Source organism: Physcomitrium patens, chromosome 14 (genome assembly GCF_059467195.1).
Source record: "Physcomitrium patens ecotype Gransden chromosome 14, ASM5946719v1, whole genome shotgun sequence".
In the NCBI taxonomy this organism is placed as follows: domain Eukaryota; kingdom Viridiplantae; phylum Streptophyta; class Bryopsida; order Funariales; family Funariaceae; genus Physcomitrium; species Physcomitrium patens.
Window position 1 is genome coordinate 14,101,874 of NC_143423.1, and position 19,468 is coordinate 14,121,341.

At 32.4% G+C, this 19,468-nt stretch overlaps 2 protein-coding genes and 2 long non-coding RNA genes across 6 annotated transcripts; 2 read left to right on the top strand and 2 right to left on the bottom strand.

Annotated features, from left to right (window-relative positions):
* Positions 1 to 4,839: 4,839 nt before the first annotated feature.
* Positions 4,840 to 6,211, top strand: LOC112291133 (large ribosomal subunit protein P1). 2 transcript variants are annotated; one of them, XM_024538183.3, is made up of 4 exons: positions 4,840 to 4,955; positions 5,503 to 5,614; positions 5,780 to 5,862; positions 6,027 to 6,211. In XM_024538183.3, the coding sequence occupies exons 1-4, from the start codon at positions 4,887 to 4,889 to the stop codon at positions 6,078 to 6,080; spliced, it is 318 nt and encodes a 105-aa protein (XP_024393951.1). In that variant the 5' UTR covers positions 4,840 to 4,886; the 3' UTR covers positions 6,081 to 6,211. The 2 variants fall into 2 exon arrangements, with proteins under 2 accessions (XP_024393951.1, XP_024393952.1); XM_024538184.3 differs by having other exon boundaries at positions 5,503 to 5,611.
* A 7,285-nt stretch (positions 6,212 to 13,496) lies between these two features.
* LOC112291391 (glutamate decarboxylase 4) lies at positions 13,497 to 16,246 on the bottom strand. The gene is made up of 5 exons (XM_024538736.3): positions 16,037 to 16,246; positions 15,561 to 15,765; positions 15,109 to 15,309; positions 14,761 to 14,975; positions 13,497 to 14,615 (listed from the first exon to the last, which is right to left on the bottom strand). Exons 1-5 carry the CDS (start codon positions 16,132 to 16,134, stop codon positions 13,688 to 13,690), a joined length of 1,647 nt encoding a protein of 548 aa, XP_024394504.1. The 5' UTR covers positions 16,135 to 16,246; the 3' UTR covers positions 13,497 to 13,687.
* A 127-nt stretch (positions 16,247 to 16,373) lies between these two features.
* On the bottom strand, positions 16,374 to 17,054 carry LOC149987869 (uncharacterized). 2 transcript variants are annotated; one of them, XR_016506411.1, is made up of 2 exons: positions 16,790 to 17,054; positions 16,374 to 16,600 (listed from the first exon to the last, which is right to left on the bottom strand). It is a non-coding gene; the product is annotated as an uncharacterized LOC149987869 (long non-coding RNA). The 2 variants fall into 2 exon arrangements; XR_016506412.1 differs by having other exon boundaries at positions 16,546 to 16,600; positions 16,737 to 16,874.
* LOC112291393 (uncharacterized) lies at positions 17,014 to 17,491 on the top strand. Its single transcript, XR_002972418.2, has 2 exons — positions 17,014 to 17,154; positions 17,367 to 17,491. It is a non-coding gene; the product is annotated as an uncharacterized LOC112291393 (long non-coding RNA).
* The last annotated feature ends 1,977 nt before the right edge of the window (positions 17,492 to 19,468 follow it).

A 19,468-nucleotide genomic window follows, 5' to 3' on the forward strand; every position in this document is an offset into this window, starting at 1 on the left:
AGCCCCTAGTTAGATAGTATATATAGAGACAAGAGTGAAGCCTTCTTCATTCTTGTCAACTCCTTTCTTGCTTCCAGTCTAATTTCAAGGGTCTATAGTTTTCTTGTCTTTTGGCAATAGCCATTCCAGTTTCTCTTTCAATATACATATTTATTTTTTTATATTTTATTATCTTTCTTTTAGTGAAGGCTCACTTGTCTGAATTTCTTTTTCATCGAGTTCTTGTCCTTGACACAATTCACTATATAAAAGAAGAAGATACTACCCTTATTAGATATTTCAATAGAAGTTATGTAAGTAATGTAGATGGTTACATTTTAATAGAAGCATATATCTTTTTTTAAGGTTCAATACTAATATCATAGCAATGCCAAAAATAATCATCAATTAGTAGATCAAGCTTCAAATTTGAGTATTGAGCACTTTTCACTTATACATGTGAGGCAATTTGACTTTGAAGACTTCTTATAGAATTTGAATTTGGTTAAATTTGATTAATAGTGCTCAAATGTGATAAATAAAAATCCAATAAGATTACTTCTAATTCAATATACCATGATTGCACCAAGCACTTAGAAAAAAATTAATACTTTAGAAGATAGAAAGTAGAAGAAGGCACCATACAAGTAGAGTACATCCCTATTGATATGCAGCTTGTAGACATGCTAATTAAAGTATTTGGATGATCAAAGTTTGAAATTGCAAGAAAAAGACTTATTTTCCTCTCACTAAAAGAGACCAAAAACTCCTTTCATTAGGAGATACCATCATGCTAAAATCACATTATAAGCTCAATCAACAATCTATTTGCCTTACTAATTTATTGATTCATCACTAAAATAAAGAAGAGCCTTTTTCACTTTGAAGTTTATAAGAAAGAATAGTAATAGAAGAAGAGTGTAGATAAGTAGTAAGAGCTCCATTTGTAAGATAATTTTAATCAAACTAGTCTTTCATCTTGAAGATTAATAATAAGGCTAATCAAGACCACAAAACATTGAAAAAATAATATATTAGAATCTTACATTATTCATTGAAATTATTGATGTTACAAATATGAAGGAATACTAATTGAATTACTCATGATGGTAGATGATGTATAAAGTTCCACAAGTTGATTTCATAACTAGAAAATAGATTTCTTTAATTTATATGTAGCATCTTTTTTTACAAAGAATTAAGTGTGTTTTTTATAGTGTTTTGTATGCCTCCATATGATTGTATTTCTTCAACATGTACCATTGTAAGGTGTAGCCTTCTTGTATTATAATTATTTTATAAATTATATCTAACACTTTTAATTTAATAATTGTAAAGAAATTTGTGAGTTTCATGATATATATTTGATGTTTAATTTTGAATAAGGTTTTAGTCATGGTATTAGTCTTTGTTTCATCGATTGAAAGCATATTAAATTTGTAAACAGTTTCTTGTATAAAATAATACTTAATATCAATAATTTTTGAATAATTATTAAAGTAAGGATTCTAAGTTATAGTAATATAAGAATTTTTATTGCAATATATGACAAAAATATTAAATGCATATATAAATATACGTTAAAAAATATTAAAAACTTTAAAATAATGATTTTTATAATTATTTAAATCTAAATATGAATTAACATGCTTAGATCTATAGTTGAAAAATGACTTACTCAATTTTATGTTTCTTCTCACATTATATTTATTTTCAAAAGTCAAAGCTTCCAAAAGAAGTTTTTTTTTATTTTTTTATCAATTATAATTCGTATACTTTGGTATTTAAATTTATGCTTCTAAATATAAAAACCTTGTATTGACATACTTTTAAAAACTAATTCTTTAATAATAGTTTATAAAACTTATATTAACTTTATTAAAAGATCAATAATCAAATTTTTATTAATATCTCAAAAAATAAAGTATCTATATTTTTATAAGTAATAATTTTTAAAATTCTTGAGTGCTTTTATAATTATTCAAAAGTATAATCTTAAAAAAATCATAAATTATGATTCATAGTTAAAGAATTTAAAATTTTCTTACAATCTTTTATTTTTAATACTTGTTGTATAAAATTAACTCTTATCAATCTACCTATAATTCTAAAATAGCTCTAGGTTTATGATAACCTTATTATAAGAATTATTGCACTATTTCCACTTTAATTTACATCTAATCATCTTCATTAGACTTCTTTCTTAATTTTTATTTTTCTAAGGATTAAATTTATCTTTTAAGAAATATTAAATGATATATTTTTTCTTTTTCAAAGCTATTTTTAATAAATAAAGTAACATACTTAACAAGTTATTTCCTGTTTAATTTTATTTATTTTTGTTAAAAAAATACTTACTTTATAAGATCCCTCATGCTACTTCAAGTTGTAATTTTTTCATAATATCAATATAAATTATTATTTATAATAAATTTATATACATATTACTTATTTTTTAAATATAACTTTAGGATTTAGTTTTTTTTATTAATTACACCTAAAACTACTTTTTTCATGATTAGATTTATTAATTATTTTAATCTTATTTTTTAAATGATATCACAAATTTTCAATAAATAAGTATACTTTAATATTTTTAAAATACATATTTTTTCATAAAAAAATATCTATTAGTTTAATTCTCAACTTATTCTTTAAAATAATACACATAATTAATTAAAGACCATTATTGTGTTATAACACGGCTATGAGGAGAAAGAAAAAACCTATGAATTTTAATTTAGAAAAACATGGATAAAAGATAGGGATGTGATAAGTACATTTAAATTTAATACTGCCTTTTTGTAGAAAAGCTCTACTTACTTTATAGGACCATAAATAAGAAAAAATAAAGTAGATTAGAAAAATAATTAATATAGGTATCTTTAGAAAATATTAATCTTTAAAAAATAAACTTGTTATTTTTATTATTGAATATTAGTTTTGAGTGATTTGACTTTAGAATAAATTTTTGAGAGATTTTCAAAGTAAGAAGTGTTTTAAGTGTTTAGGGTTTTGAGAAATAGAAGAAAATAATTTATGATTAAGAATTTTGTGAGCATTAAAAATTAAAACTTATAGATATTTAAAATTAAAATTTTATATCTTTTTTTATCTACTTGTCTTAAATTTGTTTTTATAAATTTGAACTCAATCATATAATTAGATTAAAAGTTATTAAAATTTAATTTGATTTAAAGTCTTAAAATTTGAATTTTATGGATTAGTGAGGTTTTCCTTGATCTTGAGTAGTTTTTCAGTTGGATTGAAGCAATTTTTTATAATTGGATTATAAACTTATTTTTTAAAAAAATTACTAAATTTAAGAGCAATTGAACATTTCAATAAAAAATTATTGCTACTAGAAGATCAATTTCAAGGTTGTAGAAGAAAGATGGCCTACACAAAAGCAAATTAAGAGCCTTTTCTCCTAATTGGTAAGTTGGATTGTTCTTGGAATTATTATGCATATTATTAACCATTAAATTGCAACTTGTGCATAATTTTAAGTAAGATCAATAATTTAATGTACATTTATTGAGGTTTTAAGATTGTCGATGGGATTGATTAAAGTTAGTTAGAGTTAGTTAGAGTTGGTTAGATTTTGATTATAACTTATTCAAGAATTTGTTAAAGTTATTATAATTTAATTAGGATTTGGTAGAATTTATTTAAGATTTTTTTACAATTTCATTAGGATCTGATCAAGTTTTATATAGAATTTGGTCAAGATATTTTTAGAATTCACTTTATTTTTTAAAATATATTTTTATATTTTTTATAATTTTTTTATGATTTATTATTTAAGATTTATTTAAGGTGTCTTTAGATTTTTATTTTTATTTTTTAATATTTTTAATGACTTCTTTGAGATTTTTTCAATGAATTATTTAATGATGCTTTTAGGATTTCTTTAAGATTCTTTAGGATATGATTAAGGTTTGATTAAAATTGCTAAGATTCAATTAATATTTTTTCAAATTGTTTTAAAAATTATTAGGTTCTTTATTGTTGCAAATACAAGTTTTCTTCTACAGTCAAGTGCCTTGTGCATAATACAACACCATGGATAAAAGAACAAATCCAACAAGAATGTTTTGCAAGAAGAGAGAAGAGAAGAAAGGGAGGCTTGTCACTATGAGTATTTGAAATCTCCCAATTCAACTGGCACAACATATCTTAGTTGTCACATCTTAAAACTTAATCTTGGACATTAAAAAAAACAAGTTGTGAAAGAGTGTGAAAGGGAACATGGCAAAATAGGCAATAATTAGCCTTGTAGTTAGAGGACAAGGAGCTTGATTGACTCCAATAGCTCGCAATGCAAGGAGCTGTAAGTCCAAGCCATCTTCCTATGGACACCTTTCTTGTGGAGAATTAATTTTAAATCAAGTTATAACAATTTTGAATCTTTGTTTATCAAATATTAGTGCTAAAAAAAACTTTAATGAGAAATTTTTTTTGAGTTGCAAAAATTCTTTTTAGAAACAATAGTAACAAGTACATCTAGTGCTATTGCTATTGTGTATGACAATTAATTTTTTTTAAAAAAAGAACTACTTTTGCAAAAGTAATTGTTGAAAATCAAAGTAAGTGGTTGTCTCAAAATGTCACAATATAGTCAAAAAAGTATTTTTACAAAACTTTGCAACTCTACAACAAGAGAATTTATCTATGAGCTCTCAAAGACAAGATTAGGATAAGGAAGGCAATAAAAAAAAAGAAGAAAAAGATAAGAATGAGCTGTAAGCTATACAAAACATCATTAAGCAAATTTTACTTGGCGGTGGTGATAATAATGGTTGTCGAAGATCCTTTGTTTAAGGGGTTTGGAAGAGGGTTTAGGGTTGTGCCGTGTCTGTGCTCCAGCTCTCCGGCGCACTTGTGCCTGCGATCGTCTCGCCAAAATGTCGGTCAGCGAGGCTGCATGTACCTACGCTTGCCTCATCTTGCACGATGATGGAATCCCTATCACTGTACGCTCTCTTGCCCCTTGGTATCTGTTCTCGAGTTAGGATTTTAGGTTTTAGGGTTTAGTTTCGTTTCGTTTAGTTTAGTTTAGTTGTTATTTATTTATTTATTTATTATTTTGGTCTTTCCTCTAGCGCATGCGCTTGTGCGGTTACAATGTGGTTGATATGATGGAAGAACTTTATGCCGTTGATCAGGTTGTGCTTAATAAATCTTGGCTCGAATTAATTGGACGATTTGTCATAATTGTGTTTCGCTTCTGCTGATATGAGCCATCTCATCGTGAAGATACGGTCTTTTCGTTGCTATGAGTGGTTCCTTTTAGCAGCATCTGTTGCATGTTGTTGTTTCTGTGTTTTGACTTGTAGAATCTCGCTTCAAACTGTACTCGTATGCTTAAATATATCTAGGTCTTCGAGTAGAGTAAGTACGTGTCATTGTAAGATTTTTTCATGTTGAGACTCCGAAATTGATCAACAAGTATTAAGTCTGATGCCTTGAATGTGCTCTTTTGGTTACTGACGTTTTACTGTACTTCGTCACGCGGACAAGATCGCGACCTTGATTAAGGCTGCTAATGTGCAAGTAGAGGGTTACTGGCCAGGACTTTTTGCCAAGCTTTGTGAGAAGAGTGTTGACGACCTTATCACAAATGTTGGAGGTGGTAAAAGACTTAGTTTGCTTATTGACCTCATTGTCTTTTTTAGTGCGACTTCATCTATTCGGTAGGATTTGGTGATATCAGTCAACTGCTGCACATATCCGTAGTCTAGCTATCACTAGACATTTTGTGTTTTCTCACTATATGCCATCGTGGATATTGGAAAAGGTGGTGGTGGTGGTGCCGTCGCTGTGAGCGCTGCACCCGCTGCAGCTGCCGCCGAGTCCGCTCCCAAAGAAGAAGAGAAGAAGGTACGGATAGTTTTGTTCATTCAGTAATTATGTGTCTAAACTAGTAAATGCACAGCGGTTATAATGTTTTACCCTATTTAAATTTTATGCATGTTTGGGTTTCCGAAGGTGAGATTACTACTTACCAAATTCTCACTCATTTGTTTCTGCTGGTGTAACTGAAGGAGGAGCTAAAGGAGGAAAGCGACGATGACATGGGATTTAGCCTGTTCGATTAGATACACTGTCTTCCCTACCATAGATCTCTGGTCATGCAATTTTGTTCCTTTCTTAGTTGAAGGGTATAATGTTCAGAGAAAGATTTTTATTTAAAATTTTTTCTTACTGGCAACGGTCAATATCCATTAAATGATCTGTGTGACATGAATGATCACTCACTTTTAATGAAGTGAGTACTTAAGGAATACTTCTTTGATAATTCTATGCATGCAGTACTCTAGCCAGTAATTTCTATCTATCCGTATGGAATAGTTTTTTGTGGATTTTCCTGGAAGTTATATGTGATACTTATTTGTGGTGCGCGAGGTTTTTTCGGCTCAACATGGGGACTTGTTCACAACTGTTAATGAATCATTTCCCTAACAGATACATCAACTTCAAATGATTCTACGTGTGAAAATTGCACATGTTGGACTACTCGAACTACATGTTCTGCCGTAGAACCTAGTGCCTTAGACCTTTGTAGATTTTGTGGCTGACATCAGCAGGAAAAGGAGGACGAGTTTAAATACTGCACCCATTTTACCATTTACAAGCCTAGTTTCTCTTTCTTTTCTTTTGAATTTTTACTTCAAATGTTAAGGGCAATTTTTTCATCATGATCTTGATTTTTGAAATTCCTCATATTTTAACAAATAACCTTTATAGTTGTTTTTCTCTCCAAGAAGCAGGAGCGAGGAGGCGCATTCTCGTGGTTGCCCGCCTGGTTGCCTCCCTGGTCCTGGGGATCAGCCACCTTCAGCGTGGTCTTCTATGGGAGCTGGAGGTGCTGCGCCTTCTTCTGCCTGCACTGACTCCTCATTCTCTAAGAGCAACGAGCTTATGAACTCCTCGAACTCTTCTTCTTGCAGGCCGTTCAAATCAGGGTCATAGGCTTCGTCTATGTGCATGGGGATGCCGGAGTCGTCCGTTTGCTGCACGGGGTTGCCGTCTTCTTCTATTTTTGAGGGGATGTCCAATTTCCCGGCCTGCGCGGCGTTACTTGTTTCCTCTGCTAGTGGCGGATTCCTGACTTCGTCCGCTAGTGTTTGGTTATCAGATCCGACGCGGTTCAAGGCGTTGTTGTGTTCTCCTGTTACCTTCAGCTTCATGTCAGCGTGTTTCGGTGTGTCATCGCGCTGGTCGCTCCTGAGTAGTGCTTGCATATTAAGTCGAAATTGGAACTGCTGCTGACACTCCAAGCACTGGAAACGCGGTTGCGAACGGCTTTTGTTGTTGTAGTACAAGAACCTGGCGTTGTTCAGCTCGTTGCACTTTGTGCACGTTTTATCGATGCCTAGCAATTCCGGAGGGTCCATGCCTCTGGGCTTGAGGTACTTCTTGCATTTGGAGCGGCCGTGGAGGATATGGGAAAAGAAGGCTTTACAGGCCAAGCATTGGTAGCGAGGCTGATCTTTCTTTCCATTGTTCAGGTACCTATACTTGCAGTTGTTAATTGAGCCACATTTAGTGCAGGTCTTGGAGAGGTGCACGAACTCCTGGGGTTCCATGTCAACTGCCTACTTCATCTCGGCAAGCTGTGCGTGCACTGCAGACAATGAGCATATGGGTTTGCAAAATCAGATGAGGCTCCGATTAGACAACACGCAGACCACAAACAGGAAAGAAAGCTTGCACTAGAAATGAGGAATAAGGTAGAGCTTGCGACAATGGACGTCAAACATTGGCCACAAACCCTGGCTCTACAGTGATACGACAAGAGCTATAGTGGTGCAGAGAGGAAGGAATAATGCGAGCAAAATGACTCGTAGATGTGGTTGATATATTTCAGACCCATGGAGGCCTGACTTTAGTCCCAGTTTCTTCCAGTTGAGACAAGAAGTTGGGGTCGGACTGGGAATTCCAGCGAAGGAATAATTGATTGAATGAATGAATGAGTGTCTTCGGAGGATGTAGGGATAGTTCCACATGTGCAAAAGTCCACGTTGACAAGAAGTTCGAATATGTGGAGGGCAAATATGTCTTCTGAAAGGCGTTCACTTTTACAAGCCATGATGGGTATGGGATGTTTTATTCATGTTTTCCCAACTGCGACGTAGTTTTGTATGGTTTTTCTCCCTCATCATGGAGCTTGGTTTGGTATAATTTTAAATTTCATCATATTATAATAGCTAAAGTCTTATACGCCTAGAAAAGTATTAGCATACCATTCCACAAGATAACACATAGATGTTTGACATCATTGCATTTAGAATAATATTCTTGATATTAAAAGCTTCTTAAAGGAGATAGAATTGCTTTTGGAATCCAACATATATGTTGACAATTTTTTTTTAAAGTGAGATTTTGAAGTTGCAATTAAATTTGTTTAGTGTAAATTGTACTTGATGGAGAGACATCCATTTGTTTGGGTATAATTTTTTGGTTCTTTCTCAACAACCTTGTAGCAATGTGCCTGTTTTCCTAGCAATGTTTGTTTTTGATTCTAAAATCAATGAAAATTTTATTAGTATTATTATAATTGTTATTATTTTGAACAGTATATGAAAAAACTTAAAAACTCTACATGAATAACATTTTTTTTTCTTTAAATATTTTTGAATCAAAAACAAACATTGAATTCCCAAATCCAGATACATGATTAAAGTAATTATTTTATTTTAAAAATTTCCCAATTTTCCAAATAAATTGTCCATTGAAATATGATATAACATACTGCTTGAAAATTTCAAGATAAAATATTTCTCAAATTTATGTTTCTAAATTTGTATATTAAGTTTTGGATATAAGAGTCTATCATGGATTTGTAAACTTTGTAAAATAGTAAAAAATCACTATTTGTACCAAATGATTTTAGTACACATTTGTTTTTTTAGTATAATTCAAATATGAACATTTTATTGTATTGTGAATATTTTTTATTATGTTCTTTTCAAACTTTTTTAAATCTTTATGAAAATAAACTTTTTATTCAACTATTATTTTTAGGATTTGTAATTTATTTATATCATTTTATTTTGATTGTAGACAAGTATTTACAATATTTTCTTTAGACTCTAATAGAAGTATTAGTAAAATTGGTTAATCCATTTTTGCTACAATTTCAAAATTAATTCTTCAAAATATCATATTTTATCCATTATACTCAACTCTTTCTTATAAAAATTTCATTGGATATATACTTAATATTGTATTATTGCATTAGACACTAAAATATAATCACAAATGTAAACTATACAATACATAACTAAAATAAGATCAATCCACTACATTTAATATAAAAAAAATTGAACAAATAATTTTTTTTTATAAATTATCTACATTTTCATGTACACAAATTTGTATTTATTAACACCACTCAAAAAGTTCCGTTGAATTGCTAAATATACAACTACTTGTCCAAATTCATTTTGCAACAAATCAAACAAATTCAATATTTAACAATACTATTGACATAGATGATTTCAATCAACTACCAAATAAAGAAACAATTACTTGATTTTCTTCTTCTACTCCTTTTTATTTGTTGTACAACATGATCCAATATGTGTGCTTTATCAATGTCACTCTACAAGAGGGGTGCATTCCAAAAGAGCTCTACAACATCAAAGTCAATGGAGTAGGAGTGAGGAGGTGCATTTTCTTAGTTGCTTGTCAAGTTACCTCCTTGGTCTTAGAGATCATCAGCCATGACATCCCCACCTTCAGCATGGTCTTTTATGGGAGCTAGAGGTACTGCGTAATATGTTGTGTTTTCTTCCATCTTTACTAATTTGTCACTGTTAAAAAGCAGCAACCTTATGAAGTTATGAAATTTTTCTTCTTGCAAGCTCTTCAAGTCAAGGTCATAGGCTTCTTCTATATGTAATGAGATGTCAAAATCATGCATTTGTTGCACAAAGTTGCGAACTTCTTCTTCTTCTTTTTTATTTGTGAAGAGATGTCTAATTTTTGAGAGTGATTGGCATTACTAGTTTCCTTCGCCAATGACGGATTCTTGATTTGGACCCAGATTTTTATGGTTTTTTTCTCCCTTAGCATAGATAATATTGTTAACATGATTTCAAGCATTTAATGTAAGTAGGAGGATTTGTTTTGGTACTACTATAGTCATTGTTGTAAGTACTATTAAGTGAGGTTAATTTTGAACATTCTTTGTAGACAATTGAATACTTTTGTGGTGGTTGAAAATTCTATTGTTGCAAAAAAAAGACCTACAAATGGTTGAAAACTTGCAAGCAACTATTGTAGTATTGTTTCAATCATGCTATTATATTTACATTGATAATGTAGCTATTGTATATATCCAAGGAGACATCAGCAAGTTTCTTAAATTTAATGAAAATGCAACCATTTGACTCTTAAGCTACAATGGTGGTATTAGCAAATTACAAGGTTTAGATGAGATGCACCTCATAGTTATGAATCCTAAACAAAAATATATTTTTGTCATTGTAAAGAATGTACATAGGATTCTTCAAGTACATGATACATTCTTGTCAACTGCAATCTTGTATAAGATAGGTTATAAGTCTAGCTTGGATAATAATAAAGTTGATTGGATCCCTCCCATTAAATGATTTATTTACATAAATAAATTCATTAGTAAAGCTTTTCTAATATTTTTTGAAATTGATGAAATTATTATTGATAATTTATATATCTTAATTCATATGCTCATCAAATGGCATCAAGTATTAGTTTATGCTTTGATACATATGATATAAGATGTGGAGAAGATGAATAATATCAATGGATTGGAGATCAAATGTGACAATGATAAGGTACATATATGTGAATTGTCCATTATTGATAAATCCCATAGGCAATCTTTTCAATACATGCATAAGTATGCCAATGATGTTTTAGATGTAATACTTTTTAATCTTTATTATTCTAATATAGCTACTTTTAGTGGCACCAAATGATTAATTGTGTAGATTGACAAATATTTTGGTTTTTGTAGTCTTGCATTTTTTCAAAATAAAGACCAAATAAATGCTATTTAGAAGATTAAAGAAGTTGAGGCACAAAAGAGAATCAAAAGAAAAGTAAAAACATTTTTTTATTGATCAAGGCATAGAATTCTTAAATTATAAACTTAATTTGCACTTGAAGGCTAAAGATATTTAGCATATGCTTATATATATATATATATATATATATATATCATTATTGACATTGCAAAGCATATGATACATGCCATCTTTTAAAGAAGACAAATATTTATAGATAATATTAAGTTAGATTGTTATTATTAGGCATTTGCTACTAAGTTTGTGACTTGGACTTGCAATTTCCTTCCACTTGGAAGAATTGGTGGTAAGATACCACATTTTCTATGGTAAAAAACCTCTTGTTAAATATGCTTGTTGTTTTGGTTGTCTTACTTAGTATGACATAACAAATGAGAATTATTGAAAGCTTGAGGCAAATACAAAGATTAGTATTTTAATATAATAATTAAATTTGGCCAAAAAATAAAAGACTTTCTTATATAGAGGCATAAAGATGATTCTTGGTCAAGTTGTGGTTTTATTTTATGACAATGATGAGTTGTTTTCTAAACCATCAATTCTTCAAGAAAATAGTAGAATAAATAGAGATTATAGAAACAAGATTCATTTGCTTAATCTTCAATACAAGGGTGGATTAAAAATAATTAAACTTTAGTACACTTTAATATAGAAAATTTCTATAATAAGTCATTAATGATATTATTTTTAATTACAATTATATATAGAAGCGGGAAATATTTGAATATCAAGACAGTGAAATAGAAGTTCCAATCTTCACTCACAAAATAAATGGTTGTGGTGTTGTAGCCAAAAATTACTCTCAATGACAAATAATCTATAATAAGTCCAAAACAAGAAATAATACTATCCTAGAAATGATGAAATTTTGAATTGCTAGCAACATATTCATTCTTTAGTGCTTTCCTTAGTATGCAATATCATAATATTTGAAAGTGCCAATGGAGTGTCTTTACAAGATTCTTAAACAATAGCTTTTTAACTATAGCAAATAATTATTTATTTTTTGGAATTTAAAGTATTAATATTTGAAGTACTTTAGAGTGTCAATAAGTGCCCATAATATCATACTAGTCCAAAGCTCATATATTGGATAACATTATTTGTATCCAATCTTAAGCAACACTACCACTCTTATTAATTTTGTGAGTGACTTTGAGGTGGCAAATAAGAATACGGCTTAAAGTTGATTGGGCATATGAATATTGTTAGCATTTTTTGATTGGTATTTTGTGGACATTGGACAACCATCAACAACTTTATAATAATTCCATATCTAGAACAAAGATTTCTTCTTCTATGTTGACTTTTGCTAAGAAGATGAGATACTTCATGATGTTGCTTGAATATTAGCTAGATTGTCTATATAAACATCTTAGTCATCTTTGAAATTAAAAATATTATTATAAACCTTGCAAATAAAAATAATTAGTGGCTAAGATATGTAAGTAAAATTATATAATCTAATAATAAATATATTGTTATTTTAGTATTTAATTATGTGTGTAAAAATCAAGTACATATCTATATAATAATAGAATTGTGTTTGTCCATCTATATGACAATATTGCTTAAATATATATATGTGTATGTATGTATGTATGTATGTATGTATGTATGTATGTGTATATATATATATATATATATCACAATTACAAGTTGCATATTTAAAACTAAACTTATACTTGATAAAACTTATATTTGTATGAATAAAAATGATTGCTTCAATTTTTAAAGTTATGGTAATAATATATTGTGTATTACATTTACTATTTATCAAGTTTGATAGAGTTGTATTGAATTCATATATTATATTTTTATATGTTAAAAATCCAAACTAAAGTTTAACTTCCTATTGAGTTTAAAATATCATAAAATAATGTAATTGTAGCAAAAGAATATTAATTTGACAACTATCTCAACTAAAAATGAATATTGCTATAAAAAAATATTTGTTATTAATTATGGAAATAGCTTTTTTAAACTCTATTTAATCAGTTTCTTTTGAATTATCTTTTATTACATTAAATTACTTGCTATTTTATCTCATGCTAATAAATTATATCATAATTTAGAAATTTTGGAAAAACATTTTACAAACTTCACATAAATTTTAATATTTACTTTTTTAATTAAAAATTATCTCTTCAGAATTCAGTAATGTTACACCTCCAATTTAAATGAAGAAAAAAAAAAAAATGGTATTTGATCATAAAGAGGACTTCTTTATGTATATGTTATTTATTTATCTTTTATTTTGTAAATTTCTTTGTTGTTTATCTTCTGCATGAAACCTGTCCCTTACTACATAGATAGGTATGATGATATACTTTAAGATTTCATCAAAAGATATAATGGCTTGTGAAGATGAAGTGACTTCAATGAAGGCTCTAACAAAAATGTGCCAAAACAAATTAAGGAGGGAAAAAAAGAAAAAAAGAAAACGGAAAAAGAAGAAAAAATTACATTAATTTTAGTTTCAGTTATGAAAAGAATAATCTGCAACGAACTACCAAATGGAAGATGGTGTTTATGTATTTTGTTATTTAATTGTGGAAGTCAATGTGGGAAAAGAACTAATGAACGAAGTTGTGTATGTACTTTTAGGTCTAGAAAACTTTTAAAGTAGTTTAGCAAACTCCGTTCATCTTGTGAAGGGCGGGTTTCTTGCCGTGGTTGTCTTTGCTGTGGCTGTGGTGGTGGCTATGGCTACGGCCGTGGTGGCTATGGCTATGGCTACGGCCGTGGTGGCCATGGCCATGGCCGTGCTGTTGCTTCTTCTTCCCTCCGTGGTGCCCTTCGACGACGATATCGTTGAACGCTGCAGTGGCCTTCACTGCGTCGGGAGTCGTTGGCAGATCGAGGTTGGCTTCTCTGTTCTCTTGTGCGACGGCCGCAGTCACGACCTCTATTAGCTTCGGAGGACGGGCGTCGAAGTGGTCTAAAACACGCTTGATGTCGGTCACGAGACGATTTGCTAAAGACCGGCTAAAATCCTCCCGCACCACGACACGGAGGAGAGTGACGTGCTGCGCATCGGGCGCCATGGTGTACGCGGGCACGGTCCAGCCATAGCGACGAAGGCCGTCGGAGATGTCGAACTCGGTGTAGTTGCTGCTGTCCAAGAGGGAGAACGCTACTAAGGGGACACCGACTTCCTTCGATAAGATCTTAAATCGGCCAAGGTTCTCAATAGCTTGTGTGAGTATTTTGGCATTCATGGCGCAATTTGTCATAATACTCTTGTATCCATTGAATCCGAGACGAATGAGCTGATAGTATTGTGCGATAACTTGGCTCGCACCTTTGGAGAAATTCAATGTGAACGTAGGCTGGTCTGCGCCGAGGTAGTTGACATGAAATATAAGCTCCTCGGGTAAATCCTCCTTGTTCCTCCACACGACCCAGCCAATGCCGGCGTAGACGAGGCCATACTTGTGTCCACTCACATTGATGCTCTTCACCAGTGGAAGCCGGAAGTCCCATACAATGTCCGGGTATATGAACGGGACAACGAAACCTCCACTTGCGGCATCAACGTGAATTGGAACATTCAACCTGATTGATTGGAAATGACGCTCGTTATTTACAAGCATTGTTGTTAAATCAATGCAATGATTGAACACGATGACAATACTGGCACATATACAAGCATTGTAATTAAAAATGAACTCTACTGCAAATAGTTTTCGGAGCTTTTTACCCTAGTTCCTGGTTCTTTTTCTCTAGCAGATCATTAAGCAGCTGCACATCTTCAAATTCGCCATTGTACGTCGATCCGAGGATAGCACACACACATATCGTGTTCTCGTCGACGAGTTCGACTGCTCTGTGTGGATCCATAACGTAGTAGTCTTCTTTGAGAGTTACCTCTCGGAGCTCCACTTCGAAGTATCTTGCGAACTTCTCCCAACACACCTACACAAACCGAACGCTGATATTGTAAGTGAATTTCTAATAACAACAAAGGGTTTCCTTGGTCTTAATCGCTGTCCGTTGATTTTTTTAATTTTTTTAATTTTTCCCTTAGAGATAGGTTTGGAAAATGTACCTGAACATTAGCACCGGTGACCATGTTGGGCTTGTCCCAAGGCTTTCCAGCTGCTTTACGCTCAAGCTGCCATTTCCGCTTGAATGCGAGACCAGCGAGCATGATAGCCTCAGATGATCCCACTGTACCAGCTCCGACAGCTTGTTCACCTTCCCCAATTGGTGCATTGAACAAACGGGCGACCATGTTCACGCACCGGTCCTGCACAAATGGATGTCAGTACTGATCAATTCCAGGGTAATCATCCACTCTGCCTGTGTACATTGCAGATCATCCAGCTTCAGATTTGTTGAGGTTTCCTTCAAGGCCGAACTTTCTAATATCAAGCCAGACTTTGCGAAATGAATGTTTAGTCGTAGAGTGCAATGCACTCAAAATGGCAATGACCAGTGACAGAAATCTACAGCCGTAACCTCCGCAATTGAGTTTCTGAAGAGGTAAAGGGCTAAAACCTGAAGCTCAGTGGTAATCGGGTACTCGTCCATGTCAATGTAGTTCTTGTTGAGGGCCGCCATGATGAGCTTGTCACACTCTGGCTCCATCCATGTCGTCACGAAGGATGCTAGATTTAAGCGAGGATTGCCGTCCAACATGAGCTCATCGCTGATGATTTGGTATGCAACATCCTTGGGTGTTTCCTGGGTGGGAATTTCGAACCTGCAAAAGATTGCATGCTCAGCATAATGCTGCTCAAGGCACTGGAAACAGACAGGAACTCACAGTTCAGGTGTCTACACAACATGGTTTGCCAGATTGGAAAACTGCGGACTGATCGCTCTAAGGTCTCTACCGCATACTAAGTGGAACTTGAAAGCTGTTCTGGAAAACCATCTGCACCACAGCTCGCCAACCCAAATTCTAACGATCGTAGGTTTCTCGAAACATTCTGGCAATCGATGGAGGAAGAAGAAAACATTTACCGACTCACCTAGGAAGCTCAGCCTGAGCATATCTAGAGGCAAACATGGAGTCAATCGTATCGTGGCCCTTCGTCTCCTTCATGCTCTTGCATATTGATAGCACCATCTTGCTCTGTCAGATACTCCTAACCCTTCTCACCAAAATGGACTTGCTACAATCTCCGTTGAGACTTGAGATTCTGCAGCCGGGGTATTCAGTTGCAATAACTTGTGCATGAGACTTGGAGATGGTGCAGATCCGGGGGAGACGGTCAGTTATTAAAGTTATTGAAGTGGCGGGTTACTCAAATAAACTGAAGCTGAAAAGTTGGAGAATCGCAGGCCCTCCTGTGCCGGATCGGGAGGGCGAGGTAATGCTTCAGCGACTTGCAAGCTACCTCTGGATGCAAGCAACTTTTCGCAATCCAGAATCTAGGATAAGAATATAGTAGGTAGCGAGGTGTGCATTTCCTCTAAATCGGACAGAATTATGATTATTCGTCGAGAGGAAAGGTGAACTACAAGTACTGTGATAGTGAGTAGCAGACTGATGACGAAAGCGAGTAGCTGTCCACTTTCAAAACTCCTTGACACTGCAAAAAATAAATAAATCAGACCAAGGACTAGGAATATCAAATTACACTAGTGAAGGAGCAAATCAGGTGGCCCAATCCGCGAAGCAAGCATTTCATGTTCTTGGACTGCAATATAGATCGGGTCTAGAGATACCTCTCCCCTACAACACAAGAAATGCCTCAAAAAGTTATATTCTACGAACGCACGTGCGAAGACTCGGCAAGAAGATAGCGAGTGATCGAAATCATCAAAAGCCAAGTAGGGTAACTTGTATTTGCAAATGCGGATGTGCGTGGTTGCTCCAAGTGGACGCCGTCAGAAAGGTCCCCACACATAGACCCAACTTCCAAGTCCGTAACCGGAGCATACGGATAGCGCAAACGAGGAAAGCGTTGCGTCTGTGTGCTGCTGTGCAGTAATGGAGGCGTGACTCTCACTGGTGATCAGGACTGTGGATCCCCACACGGCGAAGTTATTATTAGAACTTCCGAGAAAGGCAGACAAAGGATTGCGACGATCACCGTCCTGAGGGCAGTGCTCCCACGAGCACCCCAATCCCCCTTTCCAAAAGGTGCACCCACAAAACCAAAACCCTCGTCATCTTGGATGGATTGCGTTCGTCGCTCGCTCCCTTTCGTTAGAAAGATATGCAGATTCTGTTCGTCGTTGGCTTCCTTTCCTTGGACGAATATGAAAATTTCGTTCTATGTTTCGTTGTTTAGATAATTTTGGGGTTCCGTTGCCTCCCAAGAAATATCAATAATGCCGCGTGGTTCGTTGCAGGAAGTCGCGGTAATGGTACTCAAAAGGAATTTATGGGCTGCTTTTCTCTGTTGTTGTCTAAAATTGGATTACTTTATTGATTTTTCGTTTTCACATTTATTAATAAGGAGGGAGATTATGCTTCATTCTGCGTGTGAAAGGAGGGGGTGGGATGCGGTTTTTATTTTTATTTTTAATTTTTTGTTGGAGTGTTCATGTAACTCATTGTAGTTGTTTGGGTTTCCCCTTATGTCATCCTTTAGCTTTGGAATTTTTATTACTAGAATATCCGATCTAAAAGTGGCCACTGAGTGGGCTTCAAAATACCTATGCTTCATGATATGAATTTTCTGCTCGTTGCTCTGCAAAAATAATAATAAATGAACAAAAAGTGTTTTGTATTGAATAACTCACTTTTCTTCCCTCTTAAGGATAATGCTTATTGAAGAATGTTTTTAAAAGATTTTTTATTTATATTTTTATGAGTCCTTAAAAGTTTGTTATTCACAAGTTCTGTTTATTCTTCAATGTGTACCAATGTATCCTTTACTCTCTCTTTTCTGAAGCAGAAATCATTATTGAAAGTTGTGTCGCAAAGCTCACATATGACAAAATTTCTGAAGGGAGATATAAAATGTGAAGGTGCAAAATTAGGAGAAAACTGTATCAATACACTAAAATATTCGTGTGGCTAATAAAATATGAAAATGGCAAGTGGATTTGATACTGGTGTAAAACGTGGTACGTAGATACTGGTGTGGTAGGTGGATACTGGTATGATGATATTTGATACTGATGTTGTAGGTTGTAGGTGGATGTTTCGTAATTTAAGAAGAAAAGAATCGCTACTGTAAGGTGTAGGTAAGAGCTAGTGGAAAATATAATTTAAATAGATAAAAAAAACTTTCCTAATTTTTTAAAATTAATATTATAAAAATATTTACAATATTCTTGGATGTTGAGCTTTTAGACGTAAAAATTTACCCAATAAATATTAACATGTTTATGTGGATCAATCTATTGATTCTTGTGAAAGATGGCCAAAACCATTGTATATATAAGTATGATTTTTTATTGTTTATTTTCACTCATAAAATCTACTATTTAGGTTATTATTAAATTATTAATTTTGTAAAATATATATATATATATGAATGTAAATAGGCTTATAAAAAATTACATATCTAATAGCAATTAAAAAAAATCAAGAAAAATATACTTATAATTAAGAAGCTATTAATATGGCTATTGCTAAGTTTGAAAAAGTCAAAGAAATTTAAACTAGAATCATAATAATAATAAAAATTAATATTGTTTAAGATTAAGAAAGATCTTAGTCTTATATAAGCTAGCAAAGAAGATGTATAGAAGTTAAAAGAATTACAAGGCTTATTGGCTGAGGGCCTTCTTCCATGCTTGATAGGTGGGCAAAATTGAAGCTAGAATACAAAACTCTCATGTAATTTTTTGACACATCATCAATTTTAGCAATAGAGCTGGTAGCTCATTTTTAACCAGCTTTGGAGAGCAAAAAAGATAGGTGGAATAGTCTACAATATACCATATATATATATATATATATATATATACTTTGTATCTTAGAATCTTTTTTGATGATTTAAAAAATATATATTTTCTACTTGACAATATGGTGTTTCTACTACAATGTCTTACACCATGATATCCATCCAATTTAAAAATAATTTGTGTTGGTGTTTTTAAAATTTATTTTTTAATACTATATTATGCAGTTTTAACTTTTTATATATATGAATTCAACATAGATTTGATTGAATTAAAATTTTCAACATAAAATTAATCTTTTACTTTGTACAAATGTTGAATGTACTGAAGTTTAAAAACAAGCATATATAATGACTAATTTCAATTAGAAGTTTATTATACTACTCATCCTCTTTTTAAAAAATATTATTTAAAAACAAACTATTTTTTTTGTTTGTATTTAACTTATCTTTCATTTTTTAATTTTATTCAATATTATAAAGAACATCAGAATATATTATATAGACATCATAGTTCTTGAAAATTTATCAACTTTACATCAATGTCTTCGAAGAACACAAAAATACCAAACTTTATATTCATTTTCTTGCCTACATTTG